Genomic DNA, 18,488 nt, shown 5'->3' with positions numbered 1-18,488 from the left:
GTAGTAGTGACGTATATTTTTCAGTTACAGACTTTTATCTATGGCAAACATTAGGACCCATGGGCTCAGTACTAAAAACCCGAAGATATTGATCTAGTGAGTGGTTCATTTATGCATACATCGTCCATCCTAGACACGAGATACTGTAGATCTTCCAAACTGTACGGCATCATCAGCATACAACAGGCAACATACTTTCAGATTATTACATTACATATTACAACTCGTAAACCGACAGTTGGCCATCTCGTGCGATACACCTTAATACCAGATTTGAGCATTCAAACAGGTGTGTGCTTACATACCTCCGTCCCCCACTTCTCGTTTCCATTACCTGACCCCTCCCCTTAAATATCTTCACGACTCCTCACCTCACACCGGAGGCGGCCATCGAGCGATAAACACGGCCGCTACGACAAATTTAAAAAAAACGCGAAAACAAATCAAAAAAACTTGTAAAATTCACAATAAGTGTACAAATGCGTCATCAATACGCCAATATCAAGAACAAAAACTCAACAAAACAAGACAAAATGATCTTAGTCTTAGTTTAAAAGGTGACAACCTTGAAGTTTAATTTGTGATTTTATAACTTCGCGTTGCAAAAGTGTATTAATTTGTTTAAATAATAGTGAATTCAGTATATACTTGCTGCAATGTAAATATTATTGCATTTAAAAGTTGTAAAAACCAGTGCCATCTCTTATTTTTTAAAATAACTTAATCTACGACCTATTTTGGACTTGAGTGTTTTGTGGAATGTTGTTTTAAAGTGTGTTTTTGCTGTTTTAAAGTGTAGTTTCGATGCCAAGTTGTATAAATTGTTGTTTTTTATGTTGATCTATTTGCTAAATATGGCTAAGTTAGGGCGGGTGAACCTGTGGGTGGTTGTGTGTTGTGTTTTGATGTTGGATTTTGTTGCTGCCCAAGGGGAGGCGTGTTATGGGGGAGGTAGTATAGCTGGAGCAGTTCTTGGGACACTCCTTGCAATTATTGTGATCCTGGGATTGGTGTATATCTTCTATAGATATTACTGGAAGAATAAAAAAGGTAAGAAGTTTATTTATTTATGTACACAACCGTGGATATTCAATCAATTATTATATGAACATTCCAAATGGAATTAAATTATCACGGAGATAAGTATTTTCAAAAAACAACATCGAAATTTTGATATGTAAACATATTGATGAGAAAATTATAAAAATTGTGAAGACAGGATAAGTTTAGTATAAAAATACTAAACTATTTTTAAAACTAACACCAATGACGGGCTGTTTCACAAAATTTGAACAATTAAATTTTAAAGTTAATCTTCAAATTCTGAGAAAGTTCTTTAGTTATATCATTATTTGTCTATTGCTTCACATTACTGAAATAATAAAATAACTTGAATGGAACTTTACAACTAACTTTGAAATTTGATGAACTGTTCAAATTCTGTGAAACAAATGGTTATAAGTAGACTGAGGAAATTATAAAAATTATGAAATGATAAGTTTTGCATAAAAATACCATGGAGATAAAATATTTTTAAAAATTACGATAATACACGATTTTACCACACATACGCCTCAGGAATCTCATTTGTACAGCATTCAGTCTACTATCATCCTTCCTCTGCCAATTCCGTGCCTCACTGCCATACATCAGGATAGGTACCAGACTCCATCGTGGACTGCTGTTCGTTACCTGTGTATTGCTTCAGATAACTATTACTAGTTAATTTCATTTGTATAAATCAATGCATGCAAGAGTTCAAAAAAGTGGGATTGGGCGCAAAAATGAGCAATCAACTGTCAGAATAATAGAAGATTATATTTAAATCAGACGATTTACGCATTTGAATAACGTTGCATTAGCCAGCGAAGTTTTTTCTGAATATTTTAGATATTTACTCTAATAAGACATACTGATAAATCTGTTCTACTTATTAACTTGGTAGATATTGGACCGGTTCCCTGCGCTGCGAACATCTTCTGAGTGGTCTGTCTGTATGAGCGAAACCGGTCCGGCACCAAATAAATAAGTGGAACAAAGTAATAAACATTTTAAATCAAACGTTTTAAGTTCTCAGAAAATCTGTATAAAATCGTCGATATTGTAAGATTATCGATTTGACTGTGCTAAACACCCTGACATTGGATATGGTTGCTGATTTTTTTATGTGAATACTACTGAAAATTTCCAACTGCTTCCACCGCCCGGAACCAGTAGGACTATAGCATTCCCAAGAATGAGGTACTCAACACCACAATATTGATTGTATTCTTAAATACCTGGGTTGTATAGGATGGATTGATGGGATTGAATGCAGACAGTTTGAGAGAGATCTTTTAACCTCTCTCGCCTTACACAATAGTGTGAGTGGGAGAAAAATGATCCTGATAAAATATTAGTCACTCAGAATATATCGAGAACAAGTGTTCTTTTCCTAATAGATATCATAACGGAATGCGACAATATAAGTATGTGTATGAACACGTGTTCCGCTATCCTCATAACACTTTTATTTATTTATTCATTTTCGGGAAATCGACAGTTTACATTTAAACAGTTTGTACATAAGTATTATATAGTAAAATAAAACCAATTATGGATTTCCTCCTTGTAACTTTAACTGAGACGGCATTATATGGAAAAAGTTATTTAAATTTGTGAGAAAGGAATATGAATTAAAAAATTTATACAAAACAAAATTATATAAAACGAAAAATTTACAAAACAGTACATTTATAGCCATGGAGAGAGGTTGAAGATATAAATCAAATCATAATAGAGATATAAACAATATAGACATAAACATTATTCACAAACCATCAGAGAAATATTCTTTTATGGACCTCTTGTATTTGGTAAGTTCGCAACTGAAAATATCAACCTTAGATAATCCGCTATTGTAATTATTGCGTAGTCTGTTCAGGCAAGAATTCTGCTTAGAGTTCGTTTTGCTTTGATCAACCCTTTTATTTTAACTGATACTTTCTTATGTGAAATTATTCGTTTTCCTGTTAAAAATGGGACTTGAAAGAGTTCCTAACAAAGTAACAGTCAAAAGCATATGTAATACTGATATTGATACTGACATACTTATATTGTAACACTCCGTCATGATATGTATTAGAAAAAGAACACATGTTCTCGCTATATTCTGAATGACTAATATTTTGTCAGGAATTTAGCATACCTACTGTCATGTTTTTTAACAGGATCGTTTTTCTCCGTGCACCAGGCACAGTAAAATCAAATTCTTAGAATTCTTGCAAAGAAACCAGCCTGAGCCACTTAAATATGATACTTGTCCTACCAATGCAAACTGGAAATACCTTTAAATACCAAGTTTAACATTTCTTAGAATAAGAAATAGGATATTGATTCATTATAAGCATACCACGATATGCACCTTAAGATTTACTCTCTGAGACGCACTACCGAAGTCCTAATCGAGAATGAATAGGGCCCTTGTAGTAACAGCGTATAAAATTTAGCATATTTTGACAGATAGTTGACAGATAAGTGAAGTTAAGTTGAGTAAAATGAAGAACAGGAACAGGTGACATGAAGATAGAAGATGGAGACTCTGCAGCAAGAATCCTAGGTGGTGAAGAAACTGGACCAGCTGCTGCAGCGAGAGAGTCCACCAACAGTGCCAGCACGAGGTTCGTCATCCGTCCAGGTATGTGTCTGCTGCTAATTGCGCTGACACAATATCCTCACATGGATAGAAGATGGAGACTATTTTGACGTATCTCAAAATGTCTAGACAGCAATGCAAGCGCTCGAAAATATATTTTTTTGCGACTTGATTACAAACCATCTACTTTTCTCTACTTTCCAATTCCTTTACAATTACTGTCAGGGCCGGCACCACGATCTGCTATGCACACAACATACCTTACAAAACAAACGCAGCATCTTATTCCCCAATTAACCGTGTTCAATACGTATACATATACACACAAACACCTATACACTATACACGTATATTTAGAGATCAGTATCAAATTGCTTGCTTATATCTATTTATTGTGGTTTTAAATATTAGGTATTATGCAACGGGGAAATAACTAAAATATTAATTTGTTTTCGAATAGCTTAATTCTAAGTGCTTTAAATGCAGCTTAATGAAGGCCTAACGACTTCCTGCCAACTGTTTCCCATGGTTTTATCGGTGATTCTACCTGCATTTTCCCAACAACCTGTGTGTGAACTTGATTTAAGGAAGTTAATTCGTTATGTACCTACTCGCATATTTGTTCATTCTTCTTCTTCGTACGGTGGAGGAAATTTGATGGAATTCAAAGTGGGACGCTGAGGTTATACAGCCGGAGCCAGCATCGGGAGTCACTTGGTTCAGCACAGATATCTTAAGAAAGTGACGTTCTTCCAAAAAGTGTTCTGTGATTTTTTTTAATATGTCAAAATTCGTCTGGATTGCTCGAATCAGCCGTTGGCGCTAGTGTAACCGGAGCTCATATCAGTTGTCATTTTTAACGACAATTTAAAGTAATTGTAATTCAAATATTGTGTTTTGTGTTCCTCGAGAACGTCTGGGAATAGGTTTGATGAATAGTTATGTAAAAAGGTGACTGTTGCTATAAAATGATATACATATATATAAAACGATAAAAATCCTATATTTGCAATAAACATCAGACAATGTGATGCCTCTGGAATCTGTTCTAATCTTACAGTACAGTATAATTTGATCAAAACGCTATTTTAATATGAATATAAATATAATTACTTTCTTCTAGAAATTAGACAGCAAAACTTATTTAAAAAAATTATTATTCTGTTAAAAGTATATGTATAAATACGTTAATATACGAATAATCTGAAATTAGTTCAGGGCGATGCACTACGTCGTGTAATATTTTAAATTGAGCCGCTATCAATAACAACTCTTACGTAGATGGCGATAAGGTTTAAATTCCCGCTTAACACCATCAGCCTGTTTTGATTTATGCAAAAAAAAAACATGGCCAAAAAGTGCCTTTTATGTTATTTTGTGGATGTTCAGGAATAAATATTAAAAAAAAATTCGATCATTTTATAAATAACTTAATTTGCCACATAATACAATAAAATCATAACCGAAAATGGTTTCGTAAGTAGGAGATTTTGAACTTTAAAGCAGTTTTCATAGGCCTTTACATTATTTTTTTCTGGGCTTATAAAAAGACTTATCTACAAAATACTCGATTATTTCAAAGGCCAAGATGTATTCTACTCGCAGTATTTAATTAAAGCATCTGAAACATTTCCAGGCGACCAAATTGTCAAACCAAAAACACACGATTTTGCATTACTACGTATGGCATCGCTTTAACAAGTTAGGACGGGTTGTTTCGCAGAATTTGTCATCAAATTTCAACGTCAATTTTCAAGTTCTGCGAAAGTCCTATTAAGTTCTGTTATTATATCCGTATGGGCGAGATGCTTCACAACCCTGAAATAATAAAAGAATTGGAACAGAACTTTCACCGAACTTGAAAATTAACTTTGAAATGTGTTGAATTTTTCAAATTTATTTTTTTCCAATTTTTATTGCATTTCTATTTCTCAATTCATTTTTTATCTCCTTAACTCTCCAGCCACCATAATTATCAACCATTAAAAAAATGCGTTTAAGCCTTTAGAAAGATATCTTTTAAACCATATCATATAACTACACTAGCAAAATTTCCCCTCGTTTTGAAATGAGAATATGCTTAGTTCCTACAATCATCACCTTACTAGAAAATATTCAAATTTGGAACAATGGCAAAAAATAGTGAACATCGAGTGCATTTGTTTTTTAAACAGAGGATGGATTAGGACTACCTTGGAAGTAAGTTGTTGATATTTTTCGTTTAAATAATCTCGTCGAAATTTAAAAAGAAGGAAGTTGATTATCTTAGAAGTGCATAATATCGTTGTATATACAGGCTTTTCCAATAAGAGGTGTTATTTTGAATAGCCCGCTATTTCGGTAGATGTTACTATTGAAGATGTAATTTTTTGACATTTGACAAGTAGAAACTACGCCATTAATAAAAAATGGAACGATACACGCTTCAACAACGCATTGAAATTATTAAAATTCACTTGAGTGAATCAAATGCAAATCATCTTGAGTGATGAGGCCCATTTCCACCTCGGTGGCTTCGTCAACAAGCAAAATTGTCGCATCTTGGGCTCGGAAAACCTAAGAGTTATTGTTGAAAAGCCTCTCTATCCTCAACGTGTGACTGTTTGGTGCGGTTTATGGTCCGGCGGAGTCATTGGACCTTACTTTTTCGAAAATGAGGTTGGAGCAACAGTTACGGTGAATGGATCGCGCTATCGAGAGATGATTAATGATTTTTTTATGGCCGGAATTGGATGGTATTGTTCTGGACAACGTTTACTTTCAACAAGACGGCGCTACGTGCCACACAAGCAACGAAACCATTGATCTTTTACGATTGAATATCAAAATAACACCTCTTATTGGAAAACCCTGTATATATCTTGGCATAGATACAGCGGTAAATGATTGGTCATCCCGTGTTCCTTCCTTCCATACCTTGTTCATTCCTACACATACTATCAATTCATTTCGTCTCGTTTAAATTGTTTACAGTCCAATGTTATGCCCTTCTGAAGCTGTAATTCGTAAGTAGTATCGGATGCAACATCGATGCTAGTAGAAAGAATTAAAACATTGTCACGTTATACATATCCCAAGAATTTCCCTCTGAAAAAACGTACTGTTATTATTTTTTCAATAACCGTTATAGATTCAGTGTGGTTAATTTTTAAATATGCTATAATGGTACCCCGTTGAAGTAATGGAGGTCGACACACTGAAACAACTAAAAATTCCGAACAAGCTGTAATTATAAATACATCAAAGGCAAATCAACCATTATTATTTTATGTGACCCATTCAAGTTTCTCACTAAGTCTTCCCAAACAATTTCTACAGTTGTGTCGTAAAATTTACAACTATTTTTGCATAGAACCATGTAATCACTCTGTTTTGTTTGAAAGTGCCGTGACTAGTCGCTCTGTGAACAATTAACAGACATCGCGTACAAAAGATTATGTTTTTATGATTTTTTCTTACAACTTCAATTGCTTGCAATATAAAATGATATAGAACCCATGCAAATGCTAATCATAATTGTAAAAGCCCAGCTACACTACTCGCGAAGTTGATCGAAGTTGACCTAATACGATAGTGTGGGCACGAACTTCGCTTCGCTTCGGGCATCTTCGCTTCGCTTGGCCCGACTTCCGATTGTTGTCGGTAAATGCGCCCGAGTCAAAGGACTCGAAGTTCGAACACGAAGTGTCTGCCCACACTACTCGGTTCACTTCAGTTCGCTTCGAGACGTCGTGTTTGGTGGTTGTGCGTGCGCAGAGTCATAGTGACTATACGTAATAAAATATGGCTTCTACACTGTGGTCACAGGACCTAATTTTTTTGTTTCTAGAAACACTCCAATCCGAGGCGGTTATTTGGGACCCAATTGAAAGGGACTATAAAGATAACTAACTAACCATCACGCCGTTTCCCCGCAGGGGTAGGCAGAGAGGACGGACCGCCAAACAACTCGGTCTTGGCACACACTCCTTGCCTCATTCACATTCATACATCGTCTCATACATACTCTTCTATTATTCTGACTCTTGACATGGCCCGACTCGAGTATCTGATTCACTTGATCGTGCCATGTCTTCCTCGGGCGTCCCCGACTTCTGCTACCATTCACATTTGCATCATATATCCTCTTTTTTTATATTTTTTTTATAGTGAATACCTCACAAGAGTCCCAACTGCTCCCGTCTGGAGCCAGTGAGACTATGGCATCCCCAATTGGGGGATGTTGTGAGGCTGAAGGTAAGTGGGGAAGGGAAAGAGGAAGGTGGGGAAGTACCTGGCTATTCAGATCTAGTCACTAAACACGGCTAAAGCCATTTGGAGCAACGTTTCAATTCTGAATGGTGGTCTTACACCAGGGCGATACTGGTAGTATCTTCCACTCTGGAACGTGCCGCAAATATACTATATATTATTTTAATTAATTAATTGTGAAATAACACAAATTAATCAAATAAAATTTATTTGCGCACGCCGGGTTCGAACCCGCGACCTTCGGAATGGCAGTCCAATGCGTTACCACTGGACTATGCCGGCCGTCACACTCCTATCTTCGCTCATTCGCTCTACATGCCCAAACCATCTAAGCGTCCCTTACTTAATCTTACTCATTACGCTTACATCAGCCTTGCACTCTTTGCGGATCTCCACATTCCTCACACGATCAAACATGGTTTTACCACACATACGCCCTTGAGGTGATTTTTCACAAAAACGGCGCTTTACAAATTATCCAATTATTATTATTATTATTATTATTATACGCCTCAGGGATCTCATTTCAACAGCATTTAATCTACTTTCATCCTTTATTTGCCACTTGAACGTCCATGTTGCCTAGTGCACGGACTCCGAGAGACTGAGCTACTCGCGAAGTTGCACGAGTGTGTGGGCACGCACTTCGGACTTCGGCTAACTTCGTCGAGGACTTCGTCGAAGCGCCGAAGCGAGTAGTGTAGCGGCCGCTTAATTATTACGGAGGTATGTTATTATAGCCTTCTTTAACTATTACGTGCAGTTGAACACATCTGCAATTTCTGCGAAAATATACCATATGTTTTATATGGTTCCATGATAACTCAACACAGTGACAATTCAACACACTAAAAAGTGATATAAAGTCATTAGAAACGATGAAAAAAAATTTAACCTAACCTAACTTACTTAACCCAGTTAATAAAGTTTTTTTTCATCACTTTCCATGACTTTATATAACTTTTTAAAGATGTGATGAATTATCATTGTGACGATTTATCCGGTCACCTTTTTATGCATATAACTTCAAATAAGCAATTATATTATTTATCCAAGGAATTTTGAATTTGACTGAGGATTGCATCTTCCTCCCCGGGGACTGGAGACAACTGTGTTAAAAACTGAGCCAATTTATTTCGTAAATTATCTGCTGTAATGAAATTATCATTCGATTTTTAAAAAAATGCGTATGTGTACGTGATTGCCACTATGGTAACAACTGAAAACTGCACGACCCTACCGACACAATAATACCCCTCTCAGGTTCCTATACCCACAACACGGGATGTACCGGTCCTTTGCAAACTGCACTGTATGTTTTGCTGTATCCTGTATATTTGTATTTGTACAGCTTCCTTTAGGTGATTTTTCACAAAAAAACGGCGCTATACATATCATCCAAATATTATTATTATTCATTATATTCGAGAATATACGATTAAGTGTGTTATTATTCATTTTAGCTTATCTTGTCGTGGGAATTTCTGCAGATAAGGCAAATCACATGGAACTTAAATATTGACATAACGAAACTCTCGGATAGTATGGGACAAAGCACATCGCCTAATCCCAGATAAACAAATTATTGCTATCGTTTAAAAAATGATAAGATTTAAGACAATACCGAGTTATTTAAAATTATCTTATGCTTCGCTATTACATACGAGATTAATATTAATGGAATATCTTTTTTTTAAATAACTTAAGAGGAAGCTACAAGCGAAAAATATGAAGATTCTTGGTATACCTTATATCGTAGGTAATAGGCATTAAAATCGCTTGAAAAACAGAGTCTAGAAACGTTCGATTTCAAGCAAAAAACTGGTTTTTTATTTATTTTGTAAATAATTTTATAAGAAAGCAAAAAAGTTAATCAAGTGAAACTGTCACAGATGATCATAGCTATAGTATCTACTGTATTTTTTTAAAGTTGTTTCCTTTACGCGTTCATACATTTCTATTGAAAAAATATTTTTTTTAGTAGTTTGCATTTATATTTTTTATTGAGTAATTTATTTTTTTATTTGTATTCTACTCAAGCGAAACGATAGGAAAACCTCCAATTTATCTAAAGCATATTTTTTGGTATTCATAATGTACGCCAATTCGTTATAAAGATTAATCAAAATAGTGATTTGGCATTAAGCTTCGCCTGAGTAAAACTCAAATTGTAATATTTAATTTTTTATTTAGTTCGTGTTGAATCTTGCGAATCATGCGTAAAGATAGCAGCCAGTAAAAAGTTGCGAAGAGCAAATGAAGATAATGTTGGTAGGTTCTTAATCAAAGTATGATACAGTTAAATATGACCGAAGTAGATAGGGTTCCATTAGCTCAGTTGGTAGAGTGGTGCCCCGGCAAGGCAAGGGTCCGGGGTTCGAGTCCTAGATGTGACCGTATCTTTGCCTGATTATTCTGTGTCAAAATTTCGTTCAAGAATCGCTAACGTTGTCAAAATAGTCAAAATGTCCTCAAACTTAGTTTTGAAGTCTGTGTGAAGTACATTTAAATATTGAACGTCATTATTACCCTGGACGTTTTTCATAAACAAGTTGGGGAACTAGGAAAATTCGCGGCTTCCAATGTGCAATATTTTGCTTGAATATATTAATTCTGACGAGAAAAGGAACGTAGACTCTATTTATATACCTCAATAAACAACTTTACGAAATATAAAAATATCAAATAAGTAATTTCTCAGTCTATTATATTTGTGTTAGGATATTGTGTCATTTACGGAACTCATAAATGTTGACTTGAGGTAAATGGGGGTCCGCTCGTATGTACCCCCATTTGAATCTCGTGGACTCCCAAATTTTTTTCTCGCTGACATAGACCCCCAGTATGGCGATATCGACCCCTGGGGGTCCATATAGACCACATTGGGAACCTTCGAAATACATAAATAAAAATGTTTGTATGTTCAAAGAATAGACATATGAATATTAGTAGACCTGCCCTAAGTGATTAAAAGCGTATTATCCCCACTCCCCATACCGGTTCCATTGAAGCCGGCTGGGCTCGCGTATGGCCTCAAGTGAAATTTGAAAACGTGACGTCATCATTCTTGTGCGAACTATGGTCGAGGCATCATCGGTTCATTTTACGAAATAACACGGCAAAATGTTGACTTGTGATATGAAAACTTGTAAAAATAGATGTGAAAAAGAGAATAAACCCAATTGTTGTATTACATTCCATAAGTAAGCATTATTTTACTTTATTTTAAGCTTATTCACACCGTATTATATGGATCAGTTTTAGAAACATATACTATCACATCACAATGTAGCGATTCTCAAGTGTGCTCATCGTTGTTTACTGGGGTAAGTAAATTATGAAACATTTGTAAAAGTGTCTTAACTAAATACTCTGAAACTAACTACGACTCTGTAAACAGAAGAAATTTACTTTGCCGAATTTGGACTTCGCAAATTAGTTCATAACGTGGCGAGTAATTTGCGCTCCCATGTAAAAATGTCTATTCATTCAAAAGCAGATTTTACTTTTAAGAACTAAATGGTGATATTATAATGCGAGATGCCTATATACTGTCAGATTGATTTATTGACGAATCACAGTCAGCTTAACCCCCTTCGTTCTTCAACAGTTCAACCAACAGTTGATTTTACCCCTTGCCATTATCTTCTCGTCTATTAATTCCTATGTCTGTGGCACAGACAGACTGAGCCACTGAAATGCATGACAGGTTACAGCTAGTACAAATAAAATAAAATTCCGACAATACGTAATCATTATTTTATTTGTTTGCTGTTTCAAACATTTAATTTATGCAGGAATAACACGTTACCTATGTAGTGGCAGGATTGAATTTTGTTGTGTATTATGTATTGATTAAAAGAATCAACATAAATCTATAAAATGTGTTAAAATCTACCTTTTTTAATGGTTCCGTAATGTTCATGGCCAAACGTTGAACTTTAGTGCCGGCAAAACAAACCACGCCAACAAAATATAGGCTTGTAAGAAAGTCAATAGATGTCGCATGTTAAAAAAAATGTTAGGGGATTATTAACTCTTCAGGTCTCAGCCATATTAATGGAATATTTCTGAATGTATCCGAAAACTAAAAACTGTTTTTAAAAGGTGATGAATTGTGTTCTCATATTTTGTTATTTGAAATAGAAATTGATTTTTTAAAATGTAATTTTTTTGCAAACATAAAAAAAAATTAAATGGCTCACTTAACGTTTTTTTTTTAAAATTAGAATTTACTGACGAAAACATATATAAAAACACTTATTTTGTTATGCAAATTTTTATTAAAAAATAATTAATTCACGTAAGTTTTTTTTCAAATTACGGTTGGTACCTTTGCTTTCATAAAGGTGTACATTTTAATTCTTTGGATGTTAATATCTAGATTAGAATATAAAGCGTGGTGTTTTCTTTTTCTAATACCGTTTAGATCGATTTCTGTGAGACCATAATATGAGTTGTTCACAAAAGCAAACAAATTAGACTGAAAGGTTAATTAAATGCACAATTTTGACGGTGAACACAATTAGTCTCTATTTTTGGTACAATCAATTTGCAAGTACAGGGTTTTCCAATAAGAGGTGTTATTTTGATATTCAATGCTTTGTAAATGTAAATGTCCAATGCAACAGTTACGGTGAATGGATTGCGCTATCGAGAGATGATTAATGATTTTTTATGGCAGAAATTGGATGGTATTGATCTGGACAACGTTTACTTTCAACAAGACGGCGCTACGTGCCACACAAGCAACGAAACATTGATATTTTACGATTGAATATCAAAATAACACCTCTTATTGGAAAACACTGTACTAACCTAAATATGCACTGGCAGTCCGCATTTACTCTGTTTGACCTAAAAAAGGAGTTAATTAATTAATGATGTCTTTACTCACAACTATGTGAACGAATTTCGTTTCTGCAAGCAAGAACGAATGTAGCATCATTGGCCCGAAGGGATTCAACTAGTCGAGTTTACAAATTCTTTCAACTCTAAGAGCTTCATTGCGTAGTTCAACTCCGTTGGTAAAAAGCCAGTCATTTCGCGTAATGAACAACATTATACGCTAATAACGAACAAATATCGCTAACTGACCATAGATGACGGATTTTGTCAATATTGTATTGAAATAGGGCTTGATCGTCGTGCTAAACCTGATGGCGTCTGTGCTTCAATTGAACATGTCACATCGCTGCGCGCTGGCGCTGACTTAGCTCGATCACGTGTTTTTAACCCATTCTCATATGATTCGATATCTATTCATTACATTCAGCCACAATTTGAAAGTGTATCTATATTGGAGAGTGAAGATTGCTGCGGTTACATTTCAATGTTTTATGTACTGATCTGCCTCCCACTACGTTAATTTATAGTGGATATCTGCCGATATAGCCATGTGCCCATCAATAGATAAATGAATGGCAGATCTCTCAGGAATGCAGCATCGTTTGCAGAGACGAATTGGATCTCATAATCCCCAGGGGCCTAGAATGACCATAATATCAATAAAAAAGCAATATCGTGTTAGTATATGTATACTTGTACAGCGCCATTGAGGTGATTTTGCACAAAAACGGCGCTATAAAAATTATCCAAATATTATTATTATGCTCTAAGTTTAGCATAATATAAGTTTCCTGTTCTAAAGCGGTCTGTAGCAGTTATTATTTTAATGATTTAATCCGTTCTCCCAGAGTTAATTAAGATTAAGCGCCTGAAATAGTTCGCTTAAATATGAGCAAGGATTCACGTATTTAGCGAGCATAAAAAGCAACTGATATACCAAATGTATATATAGTCAAATCTTTAGCAGTCAATGCCCAATCCTTCCCTGTACTATAATATAAGCACAAACACAAACACCAGAAGAAATAATAACAACACATCTCAGCGATATAATACTACATGCTACAATGCCGAGAGTTGAGAGAGTATAAGAGATATACCCCCTCCAACTTTAGCAGTACCGTTAGTATCGCCCCGGGCACCCATGGAGGCAGGACAGATTCCATCCACCAGTCATTGGTACCTGCTGGCCTACCTGTAACCAGCTTACCGGTTAGAGGAATCCAGTTTGGACAATCCGGGACAAATTTTTGGATACACGGCGGAGAAACACAATTCTCGTTGAAATCAGATATATTTTATACAGCACGGTTGAAACAATTTTTAATTAAACTTCCGATTTTAAGTCCGGGTTAAATCTTCCCCATAGGAAAAACTAAACCCTTCCACACACTTTTCCACAAATGATCATCTAGTCAATCAACATTATGCAAGTGCATTATATAAGCAAAATAAATACAAAACAATACAAGAACAACACGTCAACTCACCAGAGATCAAATGGGAAAATAATTCTCCGACTCCAGATATTTTCATATCAGAGGTTTCGGCTCGGTAGAACTCCTAACAGGGCCTATAAATCCTACTGATCCTTCAACATAAATATTTAAAAAATCTTTCGTAATCCTACATGTATTCAAAATGACCGACTTTTGCATCTTTATAAATAATTTTTTTGATAGATCTAATACGCCTAAATTTTTAATGAGAGAGCTAGGTATAATGCCAGTAGCCGAAATAACAAATGGTAATATTTTCATAGTTTGAGAATGCCAAATTCTTTTTATCTCATTTCCTAGATCTGTGTATTTTCTTATTTTTATGTTATGATTATAATTTTGCTCTAGACATCGTACAAGAAATATATATATATATAAAAAATCAACTTGTAAAAAAGAAAGTTTTTTTTTTACTATAATAAATTTATTTTTAAATGTTTTATACATGATACCCCGCCAAATACCGGTTGGGTAGGACCGACATTTATTTCATATATTAACTGCTGTGATGTTGTCCAATTTCATAGAAATTATACGGTTCTATGATAACTCAACAAAGTGACTACTCAACACACCTTTAAAAAGTGATATAAAGTCATTAAAAATCATGAAAAAAAAAAAATTTAAACCTAAACTAACCTAACCTACTTAACCTTGTTATTAAAACTTTGGTTTCATCACTATCAATGACTTTATATAACTTTTTAGAGATGTGATGAATCATCATTTTGATGATTTTTCCGGAGACCAAATTATACATATGTCCGCGTGTTATGCACGATTGCCACCAAAATGGTGTTCGAGGGACCGGAGTCAACCGCGCTACCGACCTTGCCAGATGTCGATCGTGTAGGACCGACATTTATTTCGAATATAACTGCTGTATACAATATCGTGCGACTTCAGAGAAATGCGTATATCTCTGCGTGTGAGTACGTGATTGACACCAAAAGTTGACAGGATGCACTATAATTGACAACGAGTCCATCTGCCGAGTTTCAGATCGATCGCAATTCGGTAAATGGGTTAATTTTCATTTGTAATTTTCGTTTGTAATTTTCGTTTCCTAAAACAAAAGCTAAATTCAAATAATATTTCAAACATAACTAGTAGTTCTATGAACAGTAGTACAAAAAATTGTTTTTCAAATGCTCTTTTATTTCATAAATCAGAAGGAAAATTTCCTGAAATCATAAGATTTGTAAGTACTTACTTAAATACATACGTAATTATAAACCATATTATATTTTATGTAGTTTTTGTTGTTAAGGCGATGCTCTACGTCGTGTAATATTTTAAATTGAGCCACTATCATTAACAACCCTTACATAGATGGCGATAAGGTTTAAATTTCCGCTTAACACCATCCGCCTGTTTTGATTTATGCAAGAAAAAAACATGGCCAAAAAGTGCCTTTATTTTATTTTGTGGATGTTCCGGCACAAATATTGAAATTTTTTTCGATTATTTTATAAATAACTTAATTTGCCACATTATACAATAAAAACATGACCGAAAATGGGTTCGTAAGTCGGAGATTTTGAACTATAAAGCCGTTTTCATAGGCCTTATACATTATTTTTTCTGGGCTTATAAAAAGGCTTATCTAAAAAATACTCGATTATTTCAAAGGTCAAGATGTATTCTACTCGCAGTATTTAAAAAGCATCTGAAACATTTCTAGGCGACCAAATTTTCAAACCAAAAACAAATGATTTTGCATTACTACGTATGGCATCGCCTTTAATTTCAAATTAGGATTCATAAACTTTGTCCAAAGAAACGATATTATACACTTCATCAAAAATCAAGCCGCGCTAAGCTCGACATTCCAACCAAGCCAACAAATCAACTGATATACCGGGCCTACATAATTTTGCGGCCACGTCCCCTATAGCAAGCGATATCCATTCAACCTTACTGACCTTGGTCTCTGTTCTCTGTCGAGGTCATTTGTACGTATAGGAGAGAAAGGGAAGGAATGCTGATGAGTCGTCAGGAAGAATTGTTGCTCGGCATCTAATCTAATAGTTTTGCTTACACACCGGCGACCCAAAATTCATGTAAAAGTTAGCTAAATCAATATTTTGATTAATCTTTATAACGAATTGGTGTACATTATGAATACCAAAAAATATGCTTTAGTTAAATTGAAGGTTTTCCTATCGTTTCGCTTGAGTAAAATACAAATAAAAAAATAAATTACTCAATAAAAAATATAAATGTAAACTACTAAAAAAAAATATTTTTTCAATAGAAATGTATGAACGCGTAAAGCAAACAACTTTTTAAAAATACAGTATTATAGCTAAGATTATCTGTGACAGTTTCACTTGATTACATTTTTTTTGCTTTCTTATAAAATTATTTATAAAATAAATAAAAACCAGTTTTGTGCTTGGAATTGAACGTTTCTAGACTCCGTTTGTCAAGCGATTTTAATGCCTATTATCAACGGTATAAGGTATACCAAGAATATACACATTTTTGGATTGTAGCTTCCTCTTAACTCCAAATAGGAAATTGCTGGAGGAGAGTGTTGAGGAGAGGGAGGAGTCTCTTGAAGAGACACGTGTTGTAGGACGGAGGAGACACAGAGGCCGGCAAATAATTCCACAGCTTTCGCACTTAGTTCTTCTAAACTACGCAATGGATTATGATAGGGTTTTCACTATCATTTAGAGAATTTCTTCCGGAAGGATTATGTATTTAAAACGTGCATATTATATTTATAGAAAGTAGAGATAGTATTTACAGATAGTCAAAATCGATAGGCAGCTTAATATTTTCCTTATTTAGTCGTCTAATAATTTAGATTATTCTATAACGCGATAAATTACTCCTTGTGTGAATAAAGATCAGGTGATTGCGATTGTATATGATCAGCTTTATGAAAACATGAGCTGACATATACCCGGCGTTACTGGGGGTTATCCTTAGGAGATAGATATATACTATCAAGGACTTTTCTGTAGGCCTTTTTATGATATACAATTCCGTAGTACATTATTTTGTTGTATCTCATAAGGTTTAGCCAGCGTTAGCAATGTAAGCGCCCGAAAATATTTTTTTACGACTTGATAACAAAACATCGACTTTTCTCTACTTTATATGAATATAATGTGTGAGTTTTAGATATATAAACCTTCCGGAAGAAATTCTCTAAATGATAGTGAAAACCTTATCAAAATCCGTTGCGTAGTTTAGAAGAGCTAAGCACACAAACAGACTGATAGCGACTTAGTTTTATACTATTGAGAGAAGATATGTCCTGCATAATATCACTTGTTTGGCATCAATGGAGCGTGATTTCCACTCGGGCATGTTGCCAGATCGGTAGATTGGTGGCAGGTTGATATATGGAGGCTTTTCTAATGACAACTTCTTCCGATGATGTCTGGAAAGTGTATTAGAAACTGTCAGTTTGCAGGAAATGTTCCAACAGAGACTATTTTACGCTACCGTTATGACTTGAGTGTGGCTGATATTTTCAAAGAGAGTTTATAAGACTTGTAATATTATTTTTTTTAATACAGTCATAATAATATATAACTTCTCTTCTACATGAATTCTTTCACTGGTTTAGATCTTTCGAGTCACGGAAAGAGACAAAAGTTAATTTAGAAGTGGTAAAATTACTGAGAACCTTACGGTTTCTTTCACAGAATTTTCAAGTTGGTTCTATTCAACTTCTACCACTGTATAATTATTGGCCAGGGGCTTTACAAAACTGTAATAATAACTTAACTTGAATAGAACCTTCATCGAACTTGAAAATCAACTTTGATGAATTGTTCAAATTTTATGAAACAACCTTAGTTCTTACTGATATGAAATACTGTTAATTTATTTTAAATCTGGTCAAATAATTCGTTTTTTTTCGGGACTGCGGGCCTAATGAATGAATTGAAAGAGTTCCTAATAAAGTATCACTCAAAAGCGAATGTTTTATGATGAACACGTGTTAATACAAATACTGATATTTAAATTGACTACATCTCGTCATGAAGGAATCAGAACACGTGTTCTCGATATACTCTGAATGACTAATATTTTATCACGAAGTTGGCATCCATTTTTCTCCGTGTATATCACATTAAATTGTGTTTTTTGCTGTCCCTCTCTTAGCAAACATTCTCTCTTCCATCAAGCCTTGTTTAAATGTGCATCCCCTCCGTTAAATATCTCATCCACAGACATAGGAATTAATAGACGAGAAGATAATGGCGAGGGGTAAAATCAACTGTTGAAGAACG

General features: G+C 34.6%; 1 protein-coding gene across 1 annotated transcript in view; it reads left to right on the top strand.

Moving 5' to 3' along the window:
- The first annotated feature begins 389 nt into the window (after positions 1 to 389).
- LOC149409553 (uncharacterized) overlaps positions 390 to 18,488 on the top strand; it is a 166,918-nt gene continuing 148,819 nt past the window's right edge. Inside the window, exon 1 of the mRNA XM_089649685.1 lies at positions 390 to 1,050. Coding sequence (XP_089505811.1) covers positions 834 to 1,050 — 217 coding nt within the window. The 5' untranslated portion in view covers positions 390 to 833. The remainder of the gene's footprint in view (positions 1,051 to 18,488) is intronic.

This window comes from Hesperophylax consimilis, chromosome 30, assembly GCF_061612785.1.
Source record: "Hesperophylax consimilis isolate HC1 chromosome 30, BYU_Hcon_1.0, whole genome shotgun sequence".
Lineage (NCBI taxonomy): Eukaryota > Metazoa > Arthropoda > Insecta > Trichoptera > Limnephilidae > Hesperophylax > Hesperophylax consimilis.
This window is presented reverse-complemented; position numbering and strand designations above follow the sequence as displayed.